The sequence below is a fragment of the Lepisma saccharinum genome, chromosome 3, assembly GCF_977018435.1.
Source record: "Lepisma saccharinum chromosome 3, izLepSacc3.1, whole genome shotgun sequence".
NCBI classification, from domain to species: Eukaryota; Metazoa; Arthropoda; class Insecta; order Zygentoma; family Lepismatidae; genus Lepisma; species Lepisma saccharinum.
The window spans coordinates 60,702,791-60,727,456 of NC_139231.1; the positions used below are offsets into that span (position 1 = coordinate 60,702,791).

Genomic DNA, 24,666 nt, shown 5'->3' on the forward strand with positions numbered 1-24,666 from the left:
ATATCATTTTTCTTCCTGAATGAATTGGCAACACTGCTGCCTGCATCCCTCTCTCTCTCTCTCTCTCTCTCTCTCTCTCTCTCTCCCTGCCTATTCTGCGACCCCTCTCTCCCTCGTTGGGTCGACACAAATGGAAAAGAAGCCGGGCTCCCCGTGAAGGGAAAGGGTACCGAGGCAAGGGGGAAAATAGCTACGAGGGTTGAGGAAGAGGGGTTGGCGCTACTCGCGACTGGAGTACGAGGAAGTGGGAGAGAAAAAGAGACAGACGCGGAAACTGTTTGTTGCGAAACATTGGCAACCAAAAGCAACAGAAACTTTTGTTCTCAAGATTTGTGATTTTCCACTAAGTAATCGCGGAACATGAGTTCACAGATGTTGTACAAGAGGAGCAAGGGAAATGAAGATAAAATAAAAACACATCCACTAACGTTAGCTAAAGTTAATTAACTCAATCACTGTAGCTTTGAAAACCAAGGAATCTACATACAGGTGGGCCAATCATTCACCTCGTGTGTTGGGAAACAATCGGTTGCATTGATATTGGTTAGATTGGAACCTTGGAGAGTATTTATTGTCAACCAGCAAGAAATTATTAATTTTTCAGGGATAATTGAATGCAAATTAGCGTATACGAGAGAAATTTATGGCATAAAGACTGTTAAAAAAATGTGTGCAAATCTGAAGAATCATAGTGCAATACACTACAAAGTGATTCAAATACAGTTAATTTATGACATTTTAAGTGAAATAATATAGATCCAGCGAGTATACACATGGTCGGCTCATTAAGAGTTTTGCTTTTAGTAAAGAATACGTAAAACGACAAAGCTAGGCGCAGACAAGCACAAACGTGTATCTATGAATACTTAATGGACGCCCACATTTTCGTTCCACACGTCATTTCTAGTTAACAATCAATGCCCCTTTACTATCACTGATTGTCTCACCTGCTTGCATGCTCCTTGTGCCCGACTGAAATTCGCCCCTCTCAACTGTAAATTCTGGATCCGCCACTGTACACATACATTACATACATTAATTTAATTACATACATTAATTTAAAAAGAACAGCTCATTTCGTCTTCGGTCGGTTAAAAATAGTTTCTTGTCCAGCCCCATTGTTCTGATCCTACGTGAAATTGTAAGATCAACATGGATCAGTCTACAACTTGCTAAATGCATGAAAAAAATGATTTATTACATTTTACTTAGTATACTTGTTTTTTTTAAAAAATCTTACGTATTCGAACTTATTACGCAGTCGACTGCAAGGTTAATGCAGGGTGTATTTTCATTACTATTTGCATCTATATTTTTTTGTTACATCTGATGTGATTTGAAATGGATGATGTTCAGCGAATAACTTTCCTCCACATTTCATTGCGCGAAATCACCTCTGCCGCCATATTTCCGGCAAACAGATCAGACCCTGCGTTGAAAAAATGCCGTTGCCGCGTAAGCACAAAACAGCACAATAGCTTGCTTGCTTCTACACATGGTCAAGATAGCGAACTTTGTTACTCAATGCATCCTTCGAAAGCATTATCATTTCCAAATTTTCTGTTATTGTAAACATGTAGCACAGCCAAATTACACGATTCATCAATTTGATGAGGAGGTATATGGACAAGTGTGTTTTTAGCTTGCAAACACAACATTGCCGAAATTTATAAATTAAATTTTTGAATTTCTTCGAATTTAAATTTCAACAATAATTTCTTGCATTCCAAAAAAAAAAAAAAAAAAAAAGGAATAGGAATAAATCACAAACAATTAAGTTTCCTGTTTCCAGAATCTGTTTGCCGGACTTCCGTGCATATTCAACTGTTTCTTCCCAAAGTGCACTGCGTGATGACACCAAGTTGAATATCATCCATTCATTATATTGATGTTGCTTTCCACTTCTTGGTTCACTTCTTTTTTTTTTCTTTTTTTTTTCAAATAAATTGAACGAATGTGATGGAATTTGCGTGGTGTTACAGCCGTCTGTAAAGGGCAAAAAACATGCACATATTAAACAATTATTTCGTTCACAATTGTTATAATTGTGTAATATTACAAGCAAATATCCAAAATTTGAACCCTAAAGTGATAGAATATTAAGTTAATGTGTACATTAGCGATTCTTGTAAAATTTGAAGCACATTACTTTTATAATGTTGATTATGTAGCTCATACTTTAAATTATTTTGAAGCCATCTTTATAACAGTCTAGAATAGCTTGAAAGTCGATGCAAAGTTAAGAAAGCAAGTCTTATAACTACTGTACCTCATAATTTCCCAAGAACTGCAGATCGATTTGTCATTAAGGAGTACAATTGGTCGATTATTTTAAATATATATTTGTCCGTTTTCGTGGAGTTAAGTTTTGTTTGTTCATTACAGGTTAGGCATATAATTGAGAAACCTCTCTCTGGGTTCTGAATGACGCAAAGTTGATTCCATATTTTCGTCGGCTGACTAGAGGATAAGTCGTTAATAGTGCTAAGAAATAATTTGGAATACCCTACTCCGTAGTACATGCAATATCTGCGCATGAGATTTTGACCAGTAGAGCCACCTACTGAATCATTTCAAACTAATCTTCTACGAGGTTCTTATGGGAATCCCCCACCAATCACATTCTCACTGAATTCATCGAGCAAACTATTTTCTCTATGACAATGTTACTTCGTGTAAAAAATAGCTATTCATACAGAAACCAATCTTACCGCTAAATTTTAAATTAGAATTGGAAGTAAAAAGTTTTTGAATCTCTACCGCAAGATGGCATTACAATCGGACTGTTAGTTCCCTAATTAATTTTCTCGTGATTATTATTTGTATCTTACGATACGTTCACCACAACTCTCGAATGCGAGTTATCTACGATTCCTTTGTTACCATCTCCAACGCAAAAACAGCCTATTCCCAAAACACCACGCTTTTTATCTTTGTAGTTGGCTTGATAAGCGGATTCGGCACCCTTGATTTCGATAATTTTTGTTAGAAATGTGTTATCATTGCTCTGCCTATCTGTAAGTTGCGATTGTAACGCTTCGACTTTGTACAGGTACGAATGGATGTAGCAAGTGGGATGGATAAATGGCAAACCTTAAGACGATTGTTCGTGTTTATGTGCTTCTAGGCATACAGGAAGCTAGAAACAACAATAATTACTTGAAGACTAATTATTGTTAAAAATTCTGGAAGTCCCAAGTTTAAAATTCGTTCATTCTCTCGTGTGCTGATTTGAGCAAGACAACGGAATGCATAAATATTATCAGTCAAATTGCCCATCGCTCTTTTCACCCACTTTTTCCCACATATCCTACGTGTTTTCAAGTAATGAAACTGTACAGTGGGATGCGCAAGTATTGCACGGCAAATTGGCCATGACTATTTTCATTATTTTTTCTGTTCCTTGCATGCTTGGTTGATTTGCTTTATTTTACTTCGCTTTTTGTGCCACTTTCGGCTAATTTGCGAAGATGGGGATGAGTGATGACATGATGAAATTGAAGAATGGACACTCACAAACATCCATGCCGGGATTCGAGGCCGGGACCCCTGGCGTCGTAGCGCGATGTGCAACCCTCTCCGCCACGGGGGCCGGCCAATTTTTCTGTTGCATCTCACGCTCTATTTTAAGGAATGGGTTTGTACGTGTGTTGGTGCAGAGGTGCATTCGTGTAGCTTTTTGTTTCAATTCTTGAAGTTCTCATTGCAAAGAGAATAAGAAGTTACTTGATAATAATTACCCATCCCACTCTGCTGACGCTGGTACAAATGCTGTTACAGTGACGGATCTATAGGTACGGCACCTGGTGGAGGAATGCTATTTCAATCGGGTATCTCAATGAGGCGAGAATCTAATCTAACTTTCATTTGATTTGTTTTAGCCTATATAAACAGTATATTATACAGCCACCGTTAATAAAAATGGGACACCCAGTTCCTGAAATACTGGCTTTCCTGCAATGTGTTGCTTAACATTGCGGCGATAGCAGAACTTCCTATTAAAAAGTTGCTATTGAAATTGGCCCCTCGCCGTAGAGTTAGGCAATACACATAACGCATTGCAAGGAAGCCACCATTTCAGGATGTAGGTGTCCCATTTTTATTGCCGCTGGCTGTACTTGTAACAGGAACTCATCTGACCTCTGTAGTCTCGAGATTAAAGTATCGAACTGCTAACCGCGAACAACTATTAATTTATTATTAATATTAATTGTTTTCTTTCGCAATTTTCTAAATTGTTGCACACATTACGATTATATAATGCTTTGACAGGTCGACTCGCTATTTAATACCCAAGGTTCCGAGTTCGAATTTTCACCTGGCCATGGGTGTTGTTGCTTTCTTAACACCACCCATTCCGATCATTGTGCATTTTGCAAATGCATATTTTAAACGTTTTTTATACATTACAAATAGCTAAATGAGGCAGAAAAGAGATACAAAATAAGAAATATATAAAAGAAATTCGAGAGTGTCATCATCCTTGTTACACCCGGAAGAATGAGGAAAAAGAGAACAAGGCATATTTCAATATTTGAGTCACCAATAACTTTTGGGTACATTATGTGCTGCAAAATATTGTGGACAGCTACTAGCTGTCGTCCCTCCCCCCGTGGATCACCGGTTGTCAGTAGCTTTGTTGAAGTTTTGTTTCAATTCTCGGACTGCATAAAACAGTCAACTGAACATGCTGATGGACAATTTGCCAGGCAGATTTATGCATCCCTTTTTACCTTTATAAAAGTACATGCACCAATTACTTCTTTCTTCTATTATTTACGAGATAGTTTTATAAACTTCACTGCAGAGGTTAACATCATTATGAAAACATGTCGTTGCTATTGCTCTTTTTATCACAAATGATAACAATTAATGCTTCTGTACCTTTACTACGTCAGACTCCACTATTTAGTTAACTTGGCACGACGGTATAATGATTTAAAAGACACATTTGTCGAACATACTGTAAGAACAGAACTAGCAAATGTGATTTTCATCAGTTAAAGAAATTAGCAATCGTCGTTTACTTCGAAGAATTCACTGTATTTGCATTGCCATTTTTCGTGCGCTCTTAGCGGTTTTATTTGTCTCTATCCTGCACGTCATTGCGGGCAAAATACGCTTCGACGTGCTTTTTTCCATGTGCGAACTGTGTAGTTCCCGATTCCACCGACAGATGGCCGAATGTGTTGTGAACACACCTGCCTGGCTGCCATGGCAACAGCCATATATAATCGAATTCGCTGACGTATTTGAAATTTTGTTCTGTGGGTTCTCGAGCACTGAAAGGGGTACGGGCAATGGTATTATGGCAGTCTATCGCTTTAACAAAACGTTTCTTTGTTAAATGCATTTATTCTGATGTAGGGAAATTTGAGAGGGCATGTAGAAGGATGAAGTGAACGAGCAAAATTTCGTGCTGTCCTACGGAAGGTTGCGACAGGCAGAGAGAGAACACCTGCAAAGTAGGCCGCTGTCAGGATGTTCGAGTAGGCAAGAGAAACTAACCGCAGGCTGCGCCAACTAGCGGACGATTCGTGAAATAAAGGTCGCTGCCTGCAACCGCGAAAGCCGTTCACATTTTCCGAGCGTAGGCCTATAAGAATAAGTAACCGGGAAAACGAAAATTGTATTTCCTTGCATCCACCATCCAATCTGTAATTCGATTGTACAGAAATCGAAATAAACAATGGCCTCTGGTGACATGTTCACATATTTCATTCTTGGCGTTGGTTCAGCTTTGTTATTCATTCAACCTTTCTGATCAACCCTTAAGAAAATTATAATACATTTATAAAATAATAAATTCGTGGGTATTTCAAAAGAAGAAACCCAGATTCTCATGCATTCTATTTTTAAGTACTTAACGCATTGTTTACTTTCAATATATGAACATAGATAAACTATAATATTTTTTTGTCATTCTCTGAGTTTTCTTATTTTGCCACATTATTCTCACAATTATGTTTTTCGAACGCTAATATGGCACAAGTTTGTGTTTGTTCATGTTTCATTACATAATGTTTATTTTACGACAGCGTAGACTTTTGATTTGCTCTCAAAATGAAGGCCTACTATTACGTACAAGTTTCAAAATATTTTTTGTAGTTATGTAACGGCTTGGTTTCCAAACATTCCGATTGTGTGGCTTAAGCTTAAAATATCTTAAAATGAAATTGGCGCTCGTGTTTGGTTCATCTTAATTACATATTTTATTCGAGCACTTATTCGAATTAATGATAGCACATATAGACTCACTGTGGAAGTGCCATTCCGTTCACGTTAGCCAAGAGTAGTAAATATTACGAAAATATTTGTCAAGCTAGATGAAATGACCGTTGCAAACCAATATCTATTCACCATACAATGTGGGATGCTGTTGTTGAGTTGACTTCTTATTTTAACATCGAGAATTTGAACGAAAAGGTCTAAAATATAGTTTTATTTATTTGGTCATACAATTTGCATGTTGTCTTAAACATGAGACGATTGGGAAAGAAGAAGACAATGCCATCTGACGGCCGGAAGAAATTTCGTGCAGTACACGCAGAAAAAGCACGCTTTCATCTGCTCAGGTCCTTTAAATCTCCGCCTTTTCTCCTGCCCCGCCCACCAATACGTCACTTCACATCAAAAAACCGACCATGCGTCACTTGTTCCCAGATGATGCGATGTTGTCAGGTGTAGCTACTTATGCATAAAAAAGAAAGAACAAATAGTTTGCCGACCTTCCGCGGTATGTCGCGTTTATCGTGCGGGAGGGGAGGCGAGATCCAACAGCACAATGAACGTGTTATTGACCTGTGGAGTTCAACGTGTATTTGTTAATAATAAAAGTAATGGGAAATGTTGTCGTAATTCACAAACGTATCGCCGGATATTACGCGAATCGGGACATGCATTTGATACAAGTAAAATACAGCGCGTGCCTGGTTTTGTGGCGGGGAGTTTGTTTAATAACGTTGTCATGCGCTTGCATGTCCCGGCAGACCGGTTTCTTCCCGGCGGTTGGCTACAGCGAAACGTGCAGGGGTTTTGCTACCGTTCAAGTCGCTGGTTGCTAGTCTTAATATCTTGGTCATGTTCGCGAGCCAAGAACAAGCACTGTAATTGTAACTAATTCTTATTTATTAGGTTTACAGCTTTATATAAAGGTGTGTTTGTTCAGCATTAAAATCCTGTTGTGTGTGTGCTTGCGGTTTATTCCAATTTTGGCTAATTGTGACTATTAAAAGTCTTGATTATATATACAATAATATAAACACACTTCCTACAAAAATAATACATGAATCTCGATAGATACATTCCTAGGTATGCTATTAAATTGTTAAGCATCCTAGCAGACATGACAGGTCAACATTTTGTGACTCCTTATTTAAATTAGTCCCGTATTTCAGGATTATTTGCTAGTGTTATTATTATTGACTTGCACATTCATTATGTATGAAGCTGGGCGATATTATTTGTTGAAAATAAGGTAGGCCGTGGTGTACATATCCAAGAAAATAGTTACGGGAAATATTCGTTTGCTGCTACTTAAATTCAAGACATTTACACGTTGTGTTACCCGCTGGTTGGTAGAGTATCTGGCTATCACGCGGAAGATCCGGGTTCGAATCGCGGGGCAGGTGATCTGGACCAGGAAAATTTTCAGTCATTTCCGTTTCTGCTCGGCTGTGAGGTCCAGCCAGCCTAGTATAGATGGGTACCTGGGAGGAGTTGGGGGGGGGGGGTACAGGCGACCGGGCGTGATGCTGATCACATGATTCCAACTATGGCCGATATCAAGAATATGTGGAGCTCTATACCTCCACATCACCCCATATGCCTTAATGGCATGTGTGCACACGCACAAGAGTACCTTTGGATTTACCTTGCTACCCGCTATATCAGGAGGTGTACGTACATGTGACGTAAACGACGTCACAGGAAATAGTGACGCTGGGTAAATCGTGAAGAAACCGGACAGCTTGCATCATACACTCTCTTTATAATAGTTCTCAACTTCGCTGTCAATCCACGGAGGCTCGTTTTGTGGACAATGTTTTTTTAATGTATTTTAAAAGTCAATACATTGCATATCAGCGTATTGTGATTGGCTACAGTAATGATTGGTTATAGAAGAATATCATACTTGTGTATACATTGCTACACAGCCAAAAATATGATCGAAGCGGAAGTTACTGTTTCGTATGATGGTCACGGTGATATTCAAAGTTGGCGATGATGTGTATACCGAATCGAGCCTGAGGATATCAAAACACTAGTCTCTGCACAGTATGTTAATGATTTTCAAGTTTTTGCCTAGAAGTTTGCGATAACAATATTTGATAGATCTATAGACAACATAATCAGGGCTCGTCTTTGTTTTTGTTTTAAGTCCACTTTATGCACAGATAGGCTAATCGGGACTAACCTACAGTTTAAAGTGGAATCTGAAGGACCGGGTATCAAACCCGGGATCCCTTATTATCAAGAGGTCATTTGTAGGACGACTACAAAATTGTTTTTTATATGTAGTTGTCTATCCATGTTTGAAAATCTTCCCAGGACGTTATGGGTTTGATTTCTGTCGGCGGTGCCTTTAATTAATTGAATTGAATAAGAGCTTGAAGTTGGTTTTGATTTTGATTGATTTGGTGTTTTTAAGTCTACTTTATGCTCAGTAAGGCTAATCGGGACTGGACCTACAGTTTAAAGTGGGATCCGAACCACTATGTGCCTCCACCGGGTATTGAACCCGGAACCCCTTAATCACAAGGCAACGACGCTACCATTGCGCCTTCGGGGAGGCCCAGCTTGAAGTTGGAGTTGTTATGTAAGGGGAGGGGTGATGTTCGCCCAAGCTTTTAAGCAGACGTGTACAGATGGGGAATGCTTTACGCGAAAAAAGTGGTCGACTCACAATCTAGTCAACGGAAGTTTTCGGGTTGTGTACCGACTTGGGAATTAATGTTCCTTTGCTTATCTCCCTTCATCAATTTCATTAGCTCACCATTCCGCCTCATGGTTGCTATTAACTTGTAGGCAGAAAAGTGACGTAAATGTAAGTAAAATATAATACTGAATCGAATTAAAACATAATACCGAATAGAATAATGCGTTAGCGATTCTACAAACTTAAAAGACACAGGTTGAGGTGCTTTTATCAAATGGGCGAAATTTTGCGAGTCGATTTCAATATTCAATTCGATAACAAACAGGTACGTAAACTTTATGCAAGTGTACGTGTTAATTATACTATATTGTTTTTTTCTGTACGTGTACCGTGTATGTGAATAAAATATGTATCATCTTAGCCCGAAGTCTAGAATGCAACTTTTCCTGTATTCACAGCAGCTATCATGCATGCGTTGCCCCTCGGGCCAAGCTATCTACAGCTGCAGAGTTGAGGTCGAGCTGGAGTTATCAGTGGCACTGTGTGCAGCCAGAAAGATCTAAGCTGAGCAGAGAAAGGTCAGCAGTGAAAGAACTGGATGCCAGAACAGTTTTTGGGCAGTTTCCTTGGCATAGTGCTTTTTTCGTAGTGTGCCCCGTACGCTTAATTTCTTTCTCAGATACACTTGTGTAGATAAATCGTTGGCAAAGAAGCTACGATCCAATTTTGCAGCGAGTCTTTTTTTTTTTTTTTGTAATGACGTAACGTGGGAACAGGTGGAATGTAACTTGCGTCGAATCGTGTAGATTACCGGGAAGGGTATACAGAAATCTTGTAAATAAACCCACTTGGTGGGGTGACAGAATCTTGTATTAATCTTTCCATGAATGCAGTAAATTCCATTACTATTTGCGATGGTTTACAGTGAGATACATAAATATTATCAGGCAAATTGTCCATAGTTAGTTTCAGTCATTGCCAACTAATTATTTGGCGTCTTCTTTCACTTTTTGATCTCTCTCCATGGATGAAATTTTTCCCATTTGCAGCAAAGGTTCAAATTATGTTTCCCGGGAAGCTATGCTTTTAAACACTTGTTTTACACTTGCCAATCCTTGTTAACTGTTAACGGACGAGAGACGATAGGGTTCTTCACCCAAGGCATGTTCACTCTCTCCGATCGATCAACCTGTACTTATCCACCGTAGTGCAATATAGACATGGTCCTACGTGGGAAAATTCAAAGATGCTTATTTTGAATCAGTAGGAATCACATATAAGTGGATAGTACCATTGGGGTATAGTTGATATCCAGACGAGTGTTGGCAAGTGTTAGTATCGTCTCGAAATTATATTTTAAAATAAATTTCGAAATATATTTTATAAACAACCTATATAGCGTGTCGCAAACTTTCCTGGCGTATAGAGGTCATCAATGTTTTTTTCTGCTTGTGTTTCATTTTGACGCTACAAGCCCTCGAAAAAGTGAATTTTATCCTGCATGTATGGAACCATGCAGCAAAGGTTCAGAATTACCACGAATGTACGACGAATGACTTGGCTGGCAACAAGGGATGGTTCGAATCTGAATTCGTATCCCAGACCTTTAAGTTTTGCAACACCAATGAATTTGTGTGCGTTTTTTGTACTGTCAAACATTGAATGTGACGTGTCGATAGGAATAGGGTAGATTATGCAGAGCAAAATAGTTTTATCTTGCAAAATGGTTCACTGCGAAAATAAAGGAATGTCATCGAACTTGTTTTGAAACTGAATTGTTTTGGCGACTAAGTTGTACCTGTTATTTAGTAGTCGCTAAATTACTATGGACGTCTGGTTTCGTATTTTTGTTATTTAGAGTTGCTTTTCTGACACTTTTGGGTAATCGCAACGATGAGGATTGATTATTAGATTAAACTTATGACTAGATACAAAGAACACCCATGCCCAAGCCGAGACCGGAACCTGTGAACTTCGGTAGCGAGATCGAAAGTAGACCACTTACCGCACTCCCGACACCGAGCCGGCAAAGTGTAGTTTTAAATCCAGTTCGATGCACGTCAAACCAACTAACTATAGAATGATGAAATAAGGAAAGAATACGAATTTTCGTTCAAATTTTATAACTTATTCAAATGCTGAAAGCATGGGTCGAGCCGACCTTGGCAACGAATCAGGGAACTTAAACAAAGAAAACTTCCTTTGTGTCATTCGTTACTAAAACCATTGCTTTTGCGTCCGTTCAAATGCAACGCATGTGCTGGCGACTGCTTCACATGTTCTGCTGCGTATTTAGACTTTGTGTATATACTCTACAGGCGAATGCTAAGCCAAAGCCTGGGGAGTTTGGAGTCGGGTTGGTATGAAAGGGTTTTGCGGGCGGAGTGAAGGAAGGTCGGAGAGACCTTGCTGGTGAGGTTGAACACGGCAGCGCTGGAGGACAACTTGGATTTCTCCTTGTGAGTGACGCGTGTTCGCGTATGCTTTCTTCTCCACCAAAACAGTACTCTACCTGGACCTGGAAGGAGTGTCTTGCGTAAAAAAAGACATACTTATTAGAAAATTAAGGGGGGGGAGGCTTTTATAAATGCAAACATGACAAATACAGTGTGTCGCCCTACTGCACCAAAAGATTTTCATTGCGTGTACAGGAATCAACATGAACGTTTTGCTCATTGTGGGCTCATTTAGAAGGTATGTATGCAGCCATGCGATACATATTCAAGGTTGCCACTGGCATTTATTTTTCTGTTGGATAATATTCTGTGGATGCAATATAATACCTTCTCATGATGTTCACTGAAGGTTCAAGGATACGAGTTCGAACATGAGAATGGATGCTGCTTTGTGAGCATCTCCCATACACCCTTTATCTCTTTCGGTTATTTTACGTTGCTTTTACTTCCTCAATGAACGCTGAAGTTTCATTCTTCTTTTTCAGAAACCTGTTTCTCATGCAATACAACAACAGTGAATAATAATCCATGTTGTATTGCATGAGAAAAGGTTTCTGAAAAAAGAAAGAATGAAACTTAGGTTTGAGGAAAAAGCAAATTACTTATATTTCTTGTTATAAGAAAGCAGCCCCCATCCGGAAAATTTTAGTGCGGAGGATATTCTAAGATCATTGGTGGAGGGTATCTCTCCTTTTCTCCGAGATTTCACACATTGCATATACGCTAATTCAACTGAAATAATGCTTCTTGGAGCTCAGATACCAATGGGAAGGCACTAAGAACAAAAGTCCACATATGTTTTCACGTAAACGTTTTCAATCCGTGTGATTCGATTCATTTCTAGGGTACTAAATCAGCAAAAGTTCAAATAATAATAATAATCTTTGTCCAACGGTATCCGATACTACCAGAGCTACAATGATAAAATCGGACCCGATCGGTGCATCTAATGTGCTGGTGTTTCGGATGGAAATGCTTTATTGTTGAAATGTTGGTTGCATAAATGACAGGAATAATGTGATACGGAAGCATTACTTTACAATATGAAGCAATATTTGCCGAAATATGAAAGTGAAACAGTAAATCCGAAAATTTTAAACTTCTTTGTTTACATCACATTTACTTCCCTCCCGTAAGGAAAATACACCCAAGTTACTTTGTTGAAGGAACTTTCTGCTTACCAGGTATATTATCCACAGGTGCGGTGATAGAAGAAAAGTGCGACGCCAGCGCCTCTATCGGTGGCTTGAAACGTCACGGCCTACTTACCTACTTGGCACTTCTGTTCTCCTCTTGCGTTCCTGATTTCTAGCAGACTTTCACCAACTCTGCCTCTTACCACAGAGTAGGTGGCGTCGAGGGAAGAAATATTCTTTAAAAATAAGAAGGAACTCATTTTATACGTGACTTTCCCCTCCTATACCGAGACTTCCACATGAACGAAATGTCTGGACATTTTGAGATAAGTATGGAATGAAACTCATGCGTTGCTTTTCGGTGTTTAATGTTCCAAATTGCGTTGCACCAACTCCGTGGCCACGAAAAGTTTCACATTTTCCTTTCAGAACTGCTGCAATATATTTGTATTGTGACACAAACTGTGATACTTATAAGGGCAAGTGGATGAAATTTTAGCTGACGGAGAGTACCTTCATAAGCACTAAAAAGCACGATAACAACACCATAGAGGTTAAATAAATAAATAAATAGAGGGAGGAAGAGAGATAGGGGAGACGGGAGAAAGATAGAATAAAGAAAGATTGAGGAACAGAGGAAAATAATGAATGGAAATAAATTGTTTTGAATTGAATTGTTGTTTTTAAAGTTCACTTTATGCACAGATATGCTAATCGGGACTGGACGTAAAGTTTATAGTGTGGTCCGAACCACTGTGCATTGTGCCTCCACTGGGCATCGAACCCAGGACCCCTTGATTATAAGGCAACGACGACAAAGGGATTTAAGAGGTGTGAAAAGAAAGAAAAAGAGGAAAATATGTTTTCAAATAATTATCTTGTTTTTTGAAAATATTACTTCTGCTACAAATTATCATTATTACTACTATGAGTGGCGGTGAGAGGTGCCCCTGCACTAAGGCCTGTAGTGATTTGAGAAATGGAAGTTTCATGTAGGAAAAAAAAGAGTGATGAAGTTAAGAACTTGCAAGCCAAATGACGAGCAATCAATGTGGGTCAACATTGAAGATCAATGGTACGCTCTTGAACTGTAAGCTATTTGTTCGTACTTCGTTTGGACACAAGACATGCGAAAGAAGAATACATGCAGCAGACCAGATAGACTATGACGCATGCGCTGTTGCGCACTCTCAGGATAAGATGACGCAAGTGTCTTTTCCTGGTGGAAAACACGCGTTGAGTCACTGCTCTCTCCCCGTTGCATTATCTTCCAGTGCTGCTGTCTATCTCGTTTATATGCAAGAATTTGCAGGAATGCAAAAATACGGCCTATGGGAGATGATTCTCCAGCAAACCAACAACAATATTTTCAGCACCTAATCAGACTCGAACTTTGTGCTTGTAGTGAAGCTGACCGCTAAAGACTCGAAAGCATATCGATTAAGAATCGATTAAATGTGAAATTGATGCGACCTTATTTCCCCGAAGTTGTTGGTTTGCGTTCGAACATGCTATCTACGTGTTTATAACATTACTAGCAGAAGCGAGGTATGGCATGGCGTGACCAATAGTAGGGTTGATGAAGGTTCAAACTCCCACCCTTTGTCGAGAAAAAGAAAGAACGCTTGTTTCATGGGAACAATTGTAAAATATAGCACCACTAACTGATGAAAGAAGACACAACCTCTTACGAAATTCCTAGGTACCCAACCGCGTACGCCCACCTCTGTCTCGTATAGTACCTGCTTTACATAATGAAGTGGGGCTGTGCAGTCATTGCTGAGCAAAATTAGCTACAACGTCACCAAAGCAGGTGAAGGCCGATAAATGAACCAATGATATTAATAAAGATTCGCTCTGAAGACACATAAGTGTCAACCTCCCTTGTGCGTTATACACCCTGTATTTTTGCAGTAGGCGTCTGGACTCGCAGCCAGTACAATCCTCTGTGGGACTCGATGTTGTGTCATTCGTGGGTTCGAGTCTGGCCTAAAGCGTTACTTGATAGTGTCCCTTCAGAATTCTCGTCTATTTATCATTCGTCTTCGCAATTAGTTACAAGAAGCACAAAAGTGACTAAAATAAGAAAAATATGAAACGTTACCATTCAGCAGAGAAGCTGATGCCGACAATATTACGCTATCATATAATTTCATTGGATAAGGAATTACAGAAGGAGGATCATTTTTAGTTATTTAGCAGTTTTTAACAGTCTGTATGGGCGGCGTTAGAGAAGAAATTAGATAAGCATTGGACAGAACAGCTTCGGTGCCTTAAATGTCGACCGTCAACTCGTGACCTTTCCACCGAGAGTTCAGGTTCGAGTCTGGCCTAAAGTGTTACTTATAGTGTCACTTCAGAATTCTCGTCTAATTATCATTCATCGTCGCAGTTAGTTATAATAAGCACAAAAGTGACTAAAATAACAAAAATATGAAACGTTGCCATTCAGCAGAGAAGCTGATGCTGACAATATTACGTGATCATAGAATTTCATTGGATAAGGAATTACAGAAGGAGAATCATTTTCAGTTATTTAACAGTTTTAACAGTCTGTATGAGCGGCGTTAGAGTAAGAAATTAGGTACGCATAGCTACAACGGATTTGAATATTAAAGACACTAGCTTAGCACTCAACTTGTCAGCAATACATGTCTTGTACACTCACGGACACTGCCGGCTTGTAATGAATACATTGGCTTTTAATATAATCGTTACAAGCCGGCAGTGTCCGTGACTGTACCATGATCATAAGGTATGTTATTATTTTTGAATATTTTTACATGTCTGTCTAATTAATGATGACTAGGGCTCGGAAGTTTAAGACATATAAATTGCCAAAAAAGACGTATAAAAAGACCTAAAAATATATAAAAAAAAGAACCTAAAAACGGGAAAAAACGTATAAATGTGATCCAAATTAATTAATAACTTCAGTTTTACCTAATTACATATTTAATGAATAAAAAAATACAAAATTCGGGTGGTATGGAACACACAGTGCGAAAATACTATATTAATGAAATGCATCTTCTTTCAGACATTATATATTTTTTAGATTAACAATAATTTGAAAAATCATATTTGGCCTAACCACACTAGGGTTAAAGAAATAGGACTTCGGATCCTATTTCAGTCGTCCAAAAAGGTTTTTCTCTCGTTTCAGGGATGGTTCAAATATATTTATTTATTTATTTACTACAGAAAGGATTTTTAAGAGGTGATGAACTGATGATGATTCGAATTTAGAATGGGCAGTAAAAACGTAGTCGAAAGAAGGTGAAGTTGCAAAAGAAAGCCGTTAAGACCTAAAAAAAGGCTAAAAAAGGACCATTAAGCCAAAAAGCGCCGAAAAAGACAAAAAAGGACAAATAAAACCTATCTTTTTCTGGCCTACAATGACCCAAAATGAACATATATTATGTTGGGCCTCGACTTCGGACACTAGGAAAGAAAAGGATTTTTCCTCAACTTTCGAGCCCTAATGATGACATTTACTTTGATTTTGCACGCAGTTTTCCTCCATGTTAAAATGTGATTAAAATAAAATTACACGAATGTGCTGGTTAGTGGTAGAAGACCGAGACTAATATTATTGTGAGCGATCCCGCGTACAGTTTTAGTTATAACCTCTTAAGCCAAGTGTCATATATAAAAATAGACATTAAATTAAAAAGTATTAAAGGAAACACTCACCAGACATTGGAAAAAATTAAATTTTGCGGCCAGGAGCCACATCTTAGCTGTAGAGAAAAGGAAATGAGAGTCCGACCTACATAGTTGCCAGGTGCATATCGAAGTTATAGAGGGTACAGAAAAACCTAGTTCTCCCGCCAGACTTGTGAAAAACTGTGAGTGGTCTGGTATGATGTGGAAGGGGGTGCAATGTGGATGAAGTGGGTGGCCTTGTTCAGGCCAGGGCGATGTGGTTGTACTCATGGCTGGTATGTAGTCCCTCTCACATCTTTTCCGTACTGTGTTGGTAGATTGGGGTAAGGGGTGGATGATCTCTACCTGGAAACAGTCGTTGAAGGGCATATTGTGGTAGTTGTATGAACAGCAACAGTGAAGTAGGTTTTGGCTGGAGGAGCGGTGGTTGTTGATTCTGAGGTTAAGGTAGAAACCATTACAGATGTTGCATGTGTGGATATAGATTAGGTTTGAACTGTGGCAGGTTTGTTTGTCCTGGAGGTTGAATTTGCCAGTGGCAGTGTGGATCTGGAGGATATGTGAAGTGACAAGAATGGAACAGGTTTCACACCTGGGGCGGTTGCATTTGAGAATGGGGGGATTGGTTGTTGGGTGAAGGGAATGTACATGCTGGACCAGGATGTTTTGGAGTCTGGGGCCAGTTGAAAACAACTGTGCTGGCTAGGAAAGACGTTTCTGGTGTTAGGATCACTGTGGAAGATGGGGAAGAGGGAACATATTATGTCTGATGTTGTTGAGGTGTGGATGGTATTGGGTGACAAGTACAGAGGGGTTGGTGGCAGGTTTTTGGTGGGGATGTATGAGGCACCTCGAGAGATATATAATAATTTATTTCAAGCACATTTTGTCCCGTTATGTGGACCATTTGCAGCTGGAAGTTGTTTACATTTTAATGTTACTAATATTAATTGTGTATTAAATAAACTAATGTTTTTTCGTTTTCTTTTCTTTTTAGAGCCCTGCCATGATGGGGCTCCAGGCCACAACAAGTAAACGCAAGCGGGAGGATGGGGACAGCTTATCAATGCAACCTTCAAAATTAGGTCGTACGGAAGAGAGTGTGCGTGACGCCGTGGCATCAGATGCAGATCCTGATGACTGGGGCGTTGACAGCACAAGCTCGGCTCTGGCAACAACCCTCCTAGGAGGAACCAGTCCACATCATCAACCAGAAGACGAGGATGATGATGAAGATGAGAAGGAGGAGGAAGAAGACGAGGAGGAGGAGGAGAAGATGGATCAGTACCTGCCAGCTGGAAGGAACTACTTGCTTCCAGCCAACCAGTGTGTGCGTTACACTGAGGGACCAGACATGTCAGGTTGCTATGCAGCCCCGGTGACTTCCCCCCATTCCGCAGACATCAAACCTTTACCACCAAACGTGTATTATGCAGCAGATGTCATGGAGACGGGCTATGCAATGGGTGGTGGACCTGCACCAACGTATCGGTCAGATCTTTCAGATTCCCGGCCATATTGCTCTCGGCAGCAGCACTATGGCACAGGCCCACCACGGAATGCTTCCTACTGGCAACAGGGAGCTGCAAACGGTTACTACAACCAAGAGCCATCATCTCCCACACAGACAATTCGGTGTGATGAGAACGGCAAGTCATACTTGGACCTAGGCAGTTCGCCAAGCTTAGGGGTCCCTCCCACAAGTAACAATAGTAGTGTTAGTAGTGTGTACCATAATTCTGGTGCTGTGAATAGTGGTTCTCCTGCTTACCAGACTGCGGGTGCTGTGAATGGTTGTGGTGTCGCTACTTCCAAATGTTGTGCACGGACTATGTGCTGTGATCGTTCTTCTTGTGGCAGGCCACCGTGTCAAAGGCCTGGACCTTCTTGTTACAGACAGCAGAGGCTCGCAGTCCTCAACATCTCCATGTGCAAACTGAGTCGGTATCGACAGTTTCCCGACCCAAGCCTTCATCGTTCTGTTCTCATCTGTAATACTTTACGTTACATTGAACGTGAAATGGAGCAAGAAGGATTTTTCTTCAATGGCTGCCTCAATGGACCTAGTGCTGGCCCTCCAACAGTGCAATCTAATAATACGCCGCCTAGTGTATGTTCTTTGCCCCCTCCGCCATCCCCACATCCACACAGTCTGAGTGAAGACCTTGGTCAGTGTACGTCTGTGCCATGTACTGAAAGTGTTCAAGGGACAGTGAGTGGTTACCATCATCCTACTGCCAATTGCTTCCCCGAAGTGCCTGTGAATTATCCAGGAACAAACCCCTACCGTGGACCCAGTCCAATGATAAGCAGCCCCGAAGGGTTGCCTCTGTACGAACAAAATTTGCGAGAACTGTCATCGTCTGCGAGAGCAACGCCGTTCCCAAGTCCCACCCATCCAGGCTGTGAAACAGACTCTGGCATGGGAGATGATGACTCTGGCAGAGGAATCAACTGGGGATCTGTGCTCAGTCTGTCCAGTCAGTCAGATCTTGACCCACTTAATAATAACTCTCTGGGAGAGTTCTACTCTTCGTCTTCATCACCTACCCATTCCACTTCATCGTCCTCTTCTTCGCTCTCATCTATGTCTACTATTGGTTCGGAAACTGAACAGTGCGGTCCCGAGAATGGCTCATTTTTACTTGGGGATATGGACTTAAGCCACGAGTTTGATGACTTTTTGCCCAGCTGGAAACTGACACCTCTGAGCGCCGACGACATTATCAAGTCCGTCCCTTCAACCCCTTCAGAGTTCCCGGCAGTATCCGTTGTTGCAGGAGGCCGCCAGGAAGGTAGACTTTTAGGTGAAGATTTGGACAACATAATGCATGTGTTAGTCGGAACGTAGGATATGTTAAAACAAATAAATATATAAAGTAAGAAAATATAGATTCAAATATTTTGAGAGCAAAGTTACAGCCAACAGGCCCTGGCTTTGTGAAGTGCTGGGTTGCTCTGAAACAGTTGTCAAAGGCAACATGTAATATTGAATAAAGTACAAGGTTACCAATTGATCTTCATGCGCTCAGGTTGTGAAGAGTTGCTGGCAAGGAACATGTCTGCCTCCAGCAACTCGCAGTCCTTTGTTCAAAACTTAAATGATTTACTTAGGCTTGCCTCACATGGTGATGTTTATTTAATAAAGTTACTTGGCTGTGTAAATCATCCTTTTAGGGAACTTACTGAAAAGGTGTCAAAATTCTTTCAGACTAGCAACAGAAATTAGAATGACAAATATTCTAATTGAAGAAAATGTTTTGTGTTGATTACTGTAAAATTTCCCTCAGATTTTATGGTAGAAAATAAGAAGGGGAAAACTTGTTAGAAACAATCTGGTTAAATCTTTCAATATTTATATTAGTTTAGTTTAACAGGAAAATCAGTATGCACACTACTGTCCGAGGACATATTAAACATGCTCAAGTATTCACCATGTGCGCTCAACAACGATATGTTTTTTATTTAGTTTGTGCAAGAGAAAAAAAATGGGAAAAAATCTTGTTATTTGTTGCCATGAAGTTTTTGTGCTATTAATTGTTGCCATCTATATTATTGTCACTCATTTGACAACTAGCTGATTTTTTTTTATTATTTCTTCTGTGTATGTTTGATTTAGCATTTACAAAGAAAACATGTATATTTTTATGAAAAAAAAAAACGAAGGTGCACAAGCATAATTTCTTGTTGACCCCTAAAATCTTATTAATGCTCATAGCTGTTGCTAGTGCTAAAAGTGGACCCCCCCTTCTTCCCTCCTTGCTGCAATGTAACAGCTCTTGTTACTCTTTAAGAACTGCCTGGCACCACATCGTTGGCAAGTGATGTGCAGTTATGTATATACATATATATATAAAAGTAAATAAATACATAAATATATCTATATATATGTGTATGTGTATGTTTTAGGATATTCCACAGTGTTTTGTAATGAACTGATACTACATGCATATAAAATACTTCATGTGTATGTTGGATATTGTGATTATTATAATTATTAGCTTCCAGGGGAACATGTTAATACTTGTATCAGGCTTATTACACATGAAACCTCTTGTTCGAAGTAACTTTTTATAATTTTTAATACCTTTTATATGCCAATTTGAAAGAAAGTATGGTTTAAATTTCAATAAATATATACATGACATTGTAATCAACTATCTGCATTGTAGTTTTCTCATATAATAACAACAATAAACATGCTCAAAATAAACATTATTCAACAATATGTTTATATACACTTCTGAAGTGTTTGTTTGATCTCATGACAAAAGACTTCCTAGTTTGCATTTTGGATAATATTTTTACAGTTTTGTCTGGGTTATTATGTAGTTTGATTCTTCCCTCTGACTACTTCATCATCATCATACATTGTGGAATATCCTGTGCAAACCTATTTACCGTAGGGGAGCACTTGTAGGCATTTTGTAAGTACATAAGTATTCCTTTCATATAATTGACAGCCAAGAGATGAATCAATTTATTAATCCTCAGTTTTCTGTGTCTAATGAAAACATATATATGTGTGTGTGTCTGTAAATATATTAAAAATTATATATAAATATATCTATATATTTTGACTGGAAGGAACTCCACATATTTTGATTAATAATCAAGAAATCTAGTCCATTGTATGAAACCATGGCATCATGGTGCAGGGCAAGTTAACTGAAGATTAATGCATTTTTAATTTGTGTCATGGCTGTCATCCTCAAATGATATTTAGAGTATTATTATAATGTCACATGTAGTCTGATTTTGTGTAGCTCAGGATACCATTAAACTTTGTTTCATTTCAGCTGTTAAAAGTTATTTCAGATTGCCATTAAAGAGCACTTTTTTTCATGACATGCTGAAAAAGATTTGAAATTGTAGCCTGATCCCTTGTAACAAACTTGAAAGAAAAAAATGTTTTTCATGTGATACTTTATAATAAAAGTTGCTGTGGTTTTAAAAAGAGACTAATAATAGAGAAATTACTGTGAAAAAGTGACCATACTGTGATATTGTCTTGTACAATTGAATTAGTGTTTTTCCTTGTTCTTTTGTTAATTGATGTGATGCCATTGCAACTTTTATTCTGATCAGTACAATATGCCTTTTTGCATTATTACATTTCATCATCATGAACGATGGTCGATTTTTTTTAATGTCAAAAAGGTTGCATTTGGCATATAGGAAATAGTGTCACTTATGAAATGCCACTTTCTTTATCTATCAAACTAACTTCTTGACAAAATGAAAACCATGACATTTTAGTTGTTTCTTCTTTCTCTCTTTCTTTCTTGATGTATTTATACTTCACCAAACAGCCCAGTTTTGGAACGGGGGATATAGGTGTGTTGATTTAGCATTTGTATGGTGACTATTGTACAATCACTTTAGCATGTTTTTAAAGGAGGGGAAAAAAGCTATTTTTACCCATTTTCATATTGATAAATCTTAGAGAACAAAATTAATGCCTTTTTTATCCAGTAAGAAATTGTATTTTATAATTGCATTAAAAAGAAAAATTGGGACTTACAAGTTACAGTACTTACAGTAAGGCTGAGGCAGCAAATATGGAAGTTTGTAGAATACACTGGAGGTATGCTAAGCAAATAAGGAGAAATGAATATATTTAAAATAACATCTCTATGTAATTTTTGTTTGATAAATACATACAAATCTGTGTAACAATGCTGCCATCTTTCTTTACAATTGTAAATTAACTTATTTGAATAAGTCATGGTTATTGAGGAAAGGAAGAAATTAGATTGCAACAAGAAAACACGCTATTTTGTACCTGTTTCTATATTGATAAATATTGGAGTGAAACCAATACTTTTTTTACCAATAAAATTGAAATGATATTTGTGTGTGTAGACTCCTATGGAATCATAATTAAATTGAAAGTGATATCAAATTTTCGTTGTACAATCAAGCTGTTTTGGAGTTACATTAGGTTCTGAATGGGCTATGACATGATTTTTTGTACTCTTTGAAAATTATTTCATCAGTTTGCATTTAAATTGGTTATATACATTAAAATGATTTGTTTATTCATAAGTTTTGTTGGCACTAGACAAACAAAATGGGTCAGAATGGTACTGAAATTTGATTTGTCTCTAGAATTGATACAGGTCATTTTTTTTTATGTAAGCAAACTGACATACGCTGACCAAGATTACCAATCTGTTTCATTATTCAAACCATTTAGTGAAAACTTAGTTTGTGAATACTATGAATTTCACCGTTTCTTTGCATTTATCATACATGCTTTTTTTTCCAACTTAAGGGAAGCATGACACATGCTCACTATTTTTTTTTCTTTTGTAACTCTCCAAGCTTGGATCCTACCCTTTCTCTTAAGTTTACCTAAAGTAAACTTTACAGTCAATCTTAAATTAACCTATTTAATTCCAACATGCATTGCTGAATGAGAGATAAAATGAAGATGGATGATTTCAGTTTTGTTCAGTTGCATTTAGAGCATTCTTTATGACATGCATGCATACACACACACATGTATGTACTGAAGGAATGAAGTTACTCGTGTCACAAAACAGTTCATGGTATACTATTTTGAAAACAAAACTTTTGGACCAATCATAATACACATTCAGATGTAATAATGAGCAACAAGTCAAGCTTGATTGGACAAAATCTTAATGTGAAAGTGTGTCAGAAAAGTTTCTCTGATTCTTAGTGTAATAAAGATGAGAATGTCAATATATGGTAAACAGAGTGCCTCAGCTTTATAGTAAGTGATGTATTGATTACAAAAAAGTCCTTTGTGATGTTCTTAAAATGTTTCTCATTAATGGTATCCTGGTCCAGATATCCCCTGTTCTTGGAAAACTTTAAACAAGTGATAAGCATCTTTTGATGCTAACTTTGATCTCACATGTGAAATGAATTTTTAAACTAAATTTTTGTTTCATTTTTTAAAAGTAGTAGAAACATGGAATTATAATTTATACTTAAGTATATTATGGCCAGTATGTACCATAATCTTGAAAGACAATCTACACTTTCCTGTACACTTTTGCTAACAAATTTCATATTAAAAAAAATCACTGATGCTTTTTTTATAATCTGAAAACACATCTTCAATTTAAGTGCTTAACTATCCAAGAACAGGGCGAACTATGGCATTAATGTACAAAAGTTTGTATATTTTCAAAGCCAAAGATATTTTATCGGATTAGGGAGAGTGGCAACTAACGTAAAAGAAATTGTGCTTTATTAATGGTTTATATCAAGTTAGATAGATGTATTTATTCAATTGCTGCGAATAGATACATATTGTACAGACGTCCTTGTACAGAACCAAGAACAAAGCAGTGAGCAATAAACAATGGTTAATGAAACTAATAATTGTCTGTTTATTTTCTTCATTATAATCCCATATCTACTTCTAGTAATACAGAGTGGTCCATAAGTTAAGTACAGAAACACCCATTTAAAAGAAATATGGAATGGTGGGGAGATATGAATCATATGCAGTGATACATGACATGAGAAAGACAGATTTTTTTTTTAAAGAATTTGTCACCAACATAGAGGCCATCCTGAAATCTGCCATGTTGGAGTCAACTTCATTTTCTTAGATGGGGAAGTGTTATGTAACATATTCAAATGGACTAGAATTTCACGAAAACCGACTGTGTACTTAATTTGAGCGTAATTTGAACCATTGCACTTTTTGAATCCAAAATGTTTTTAAATCAAAATGGCTTCCTGGCGATGATGTTAAACCAATGAAAACTGATGGATATTGTACTGGTTGTGTCATGATATTGTAAAAGATGATTCCAATGGATGTCATTCAGGCAGTGTTTCAAGTGGATTAAGATATTCTGAAAAAATGGGCACATTCACCATAAGTTTGAAGCCACATATAACAAAAAACGTTTGAGGTTTAAAGAGTATAATGGTTATATGTGTGTCAATAGTGCAATAGATGATACATTTCATTGTTAATTCAACAAAAGAAAAAATATTCTATAAGAAATATTAACAATGAATCTAAAGGAAAAAATAGAACTGGTACACTTGTACCTTGGTTATCCTTTTTCTTTCATGAGTATAGTAGATCATATTTTAGGGTAAAAATCAATGTGTTATTTGTGGGGTTTAATGTAGAGAGAGAAATAAATGGTATGTTAGCACCAGGTAAGGACAAATGCACATGCTGCTGTTAATCACAACTATGTCCAGCGAAAGAAATCATAAATGTCCTACATTTTGGCTATCAAATAACTTGCATTAAGAGAACACATATTTCAACGGAGAAAACAGATAATTTTGAAAACAATGACTCATTGGAGATGTATGCTTGAAATTAGGAGAGAGTGTGCAGTTGTTACTGGGATCTTGAAAAAAATGTCCCTCTGCTGGGATTCATTTTCAAGACTTCTTGATTACTAGGTGAGAGTGTACTGTTCATTGTGCTTATTAGTGATGGGAAAAGTTCCTTTTGTGGATTTGATTCCTTTCATTCCACTCACCCAAAGGAATAGATTCCTCCAACTCGTTCCTTTGT

At 38.1% G+C, this 24,666-nt stretch overlaps 1 protein-coding gene across 1 annotated transcript in view; it reads left to right on the forward strand.

The window, feature by feature from the left end:
* The window catches only part of tara (SERTA domain-containing protein 2 taranis), a 64,493-nt gene extending 41,017 nt beyond the window's left edge, over positions 1-23,476 (forward strand). The window contains exon 2 of the mRNA XM_083118650.1: positions 17,137-23,476. Within this exon, the coding sequence (XP_082974776.1) occupies positions 17,137-18,990 (1,854 nt within the window). The 3' untranslated portion in view covers positions 18,991-23,476. The remainder of the gene's footprint in view (positions 1-17,136) is intronic.
* The last annotated feature ends 1,190 nt before the right edge of the window (positions 23,477-24,666 follow it).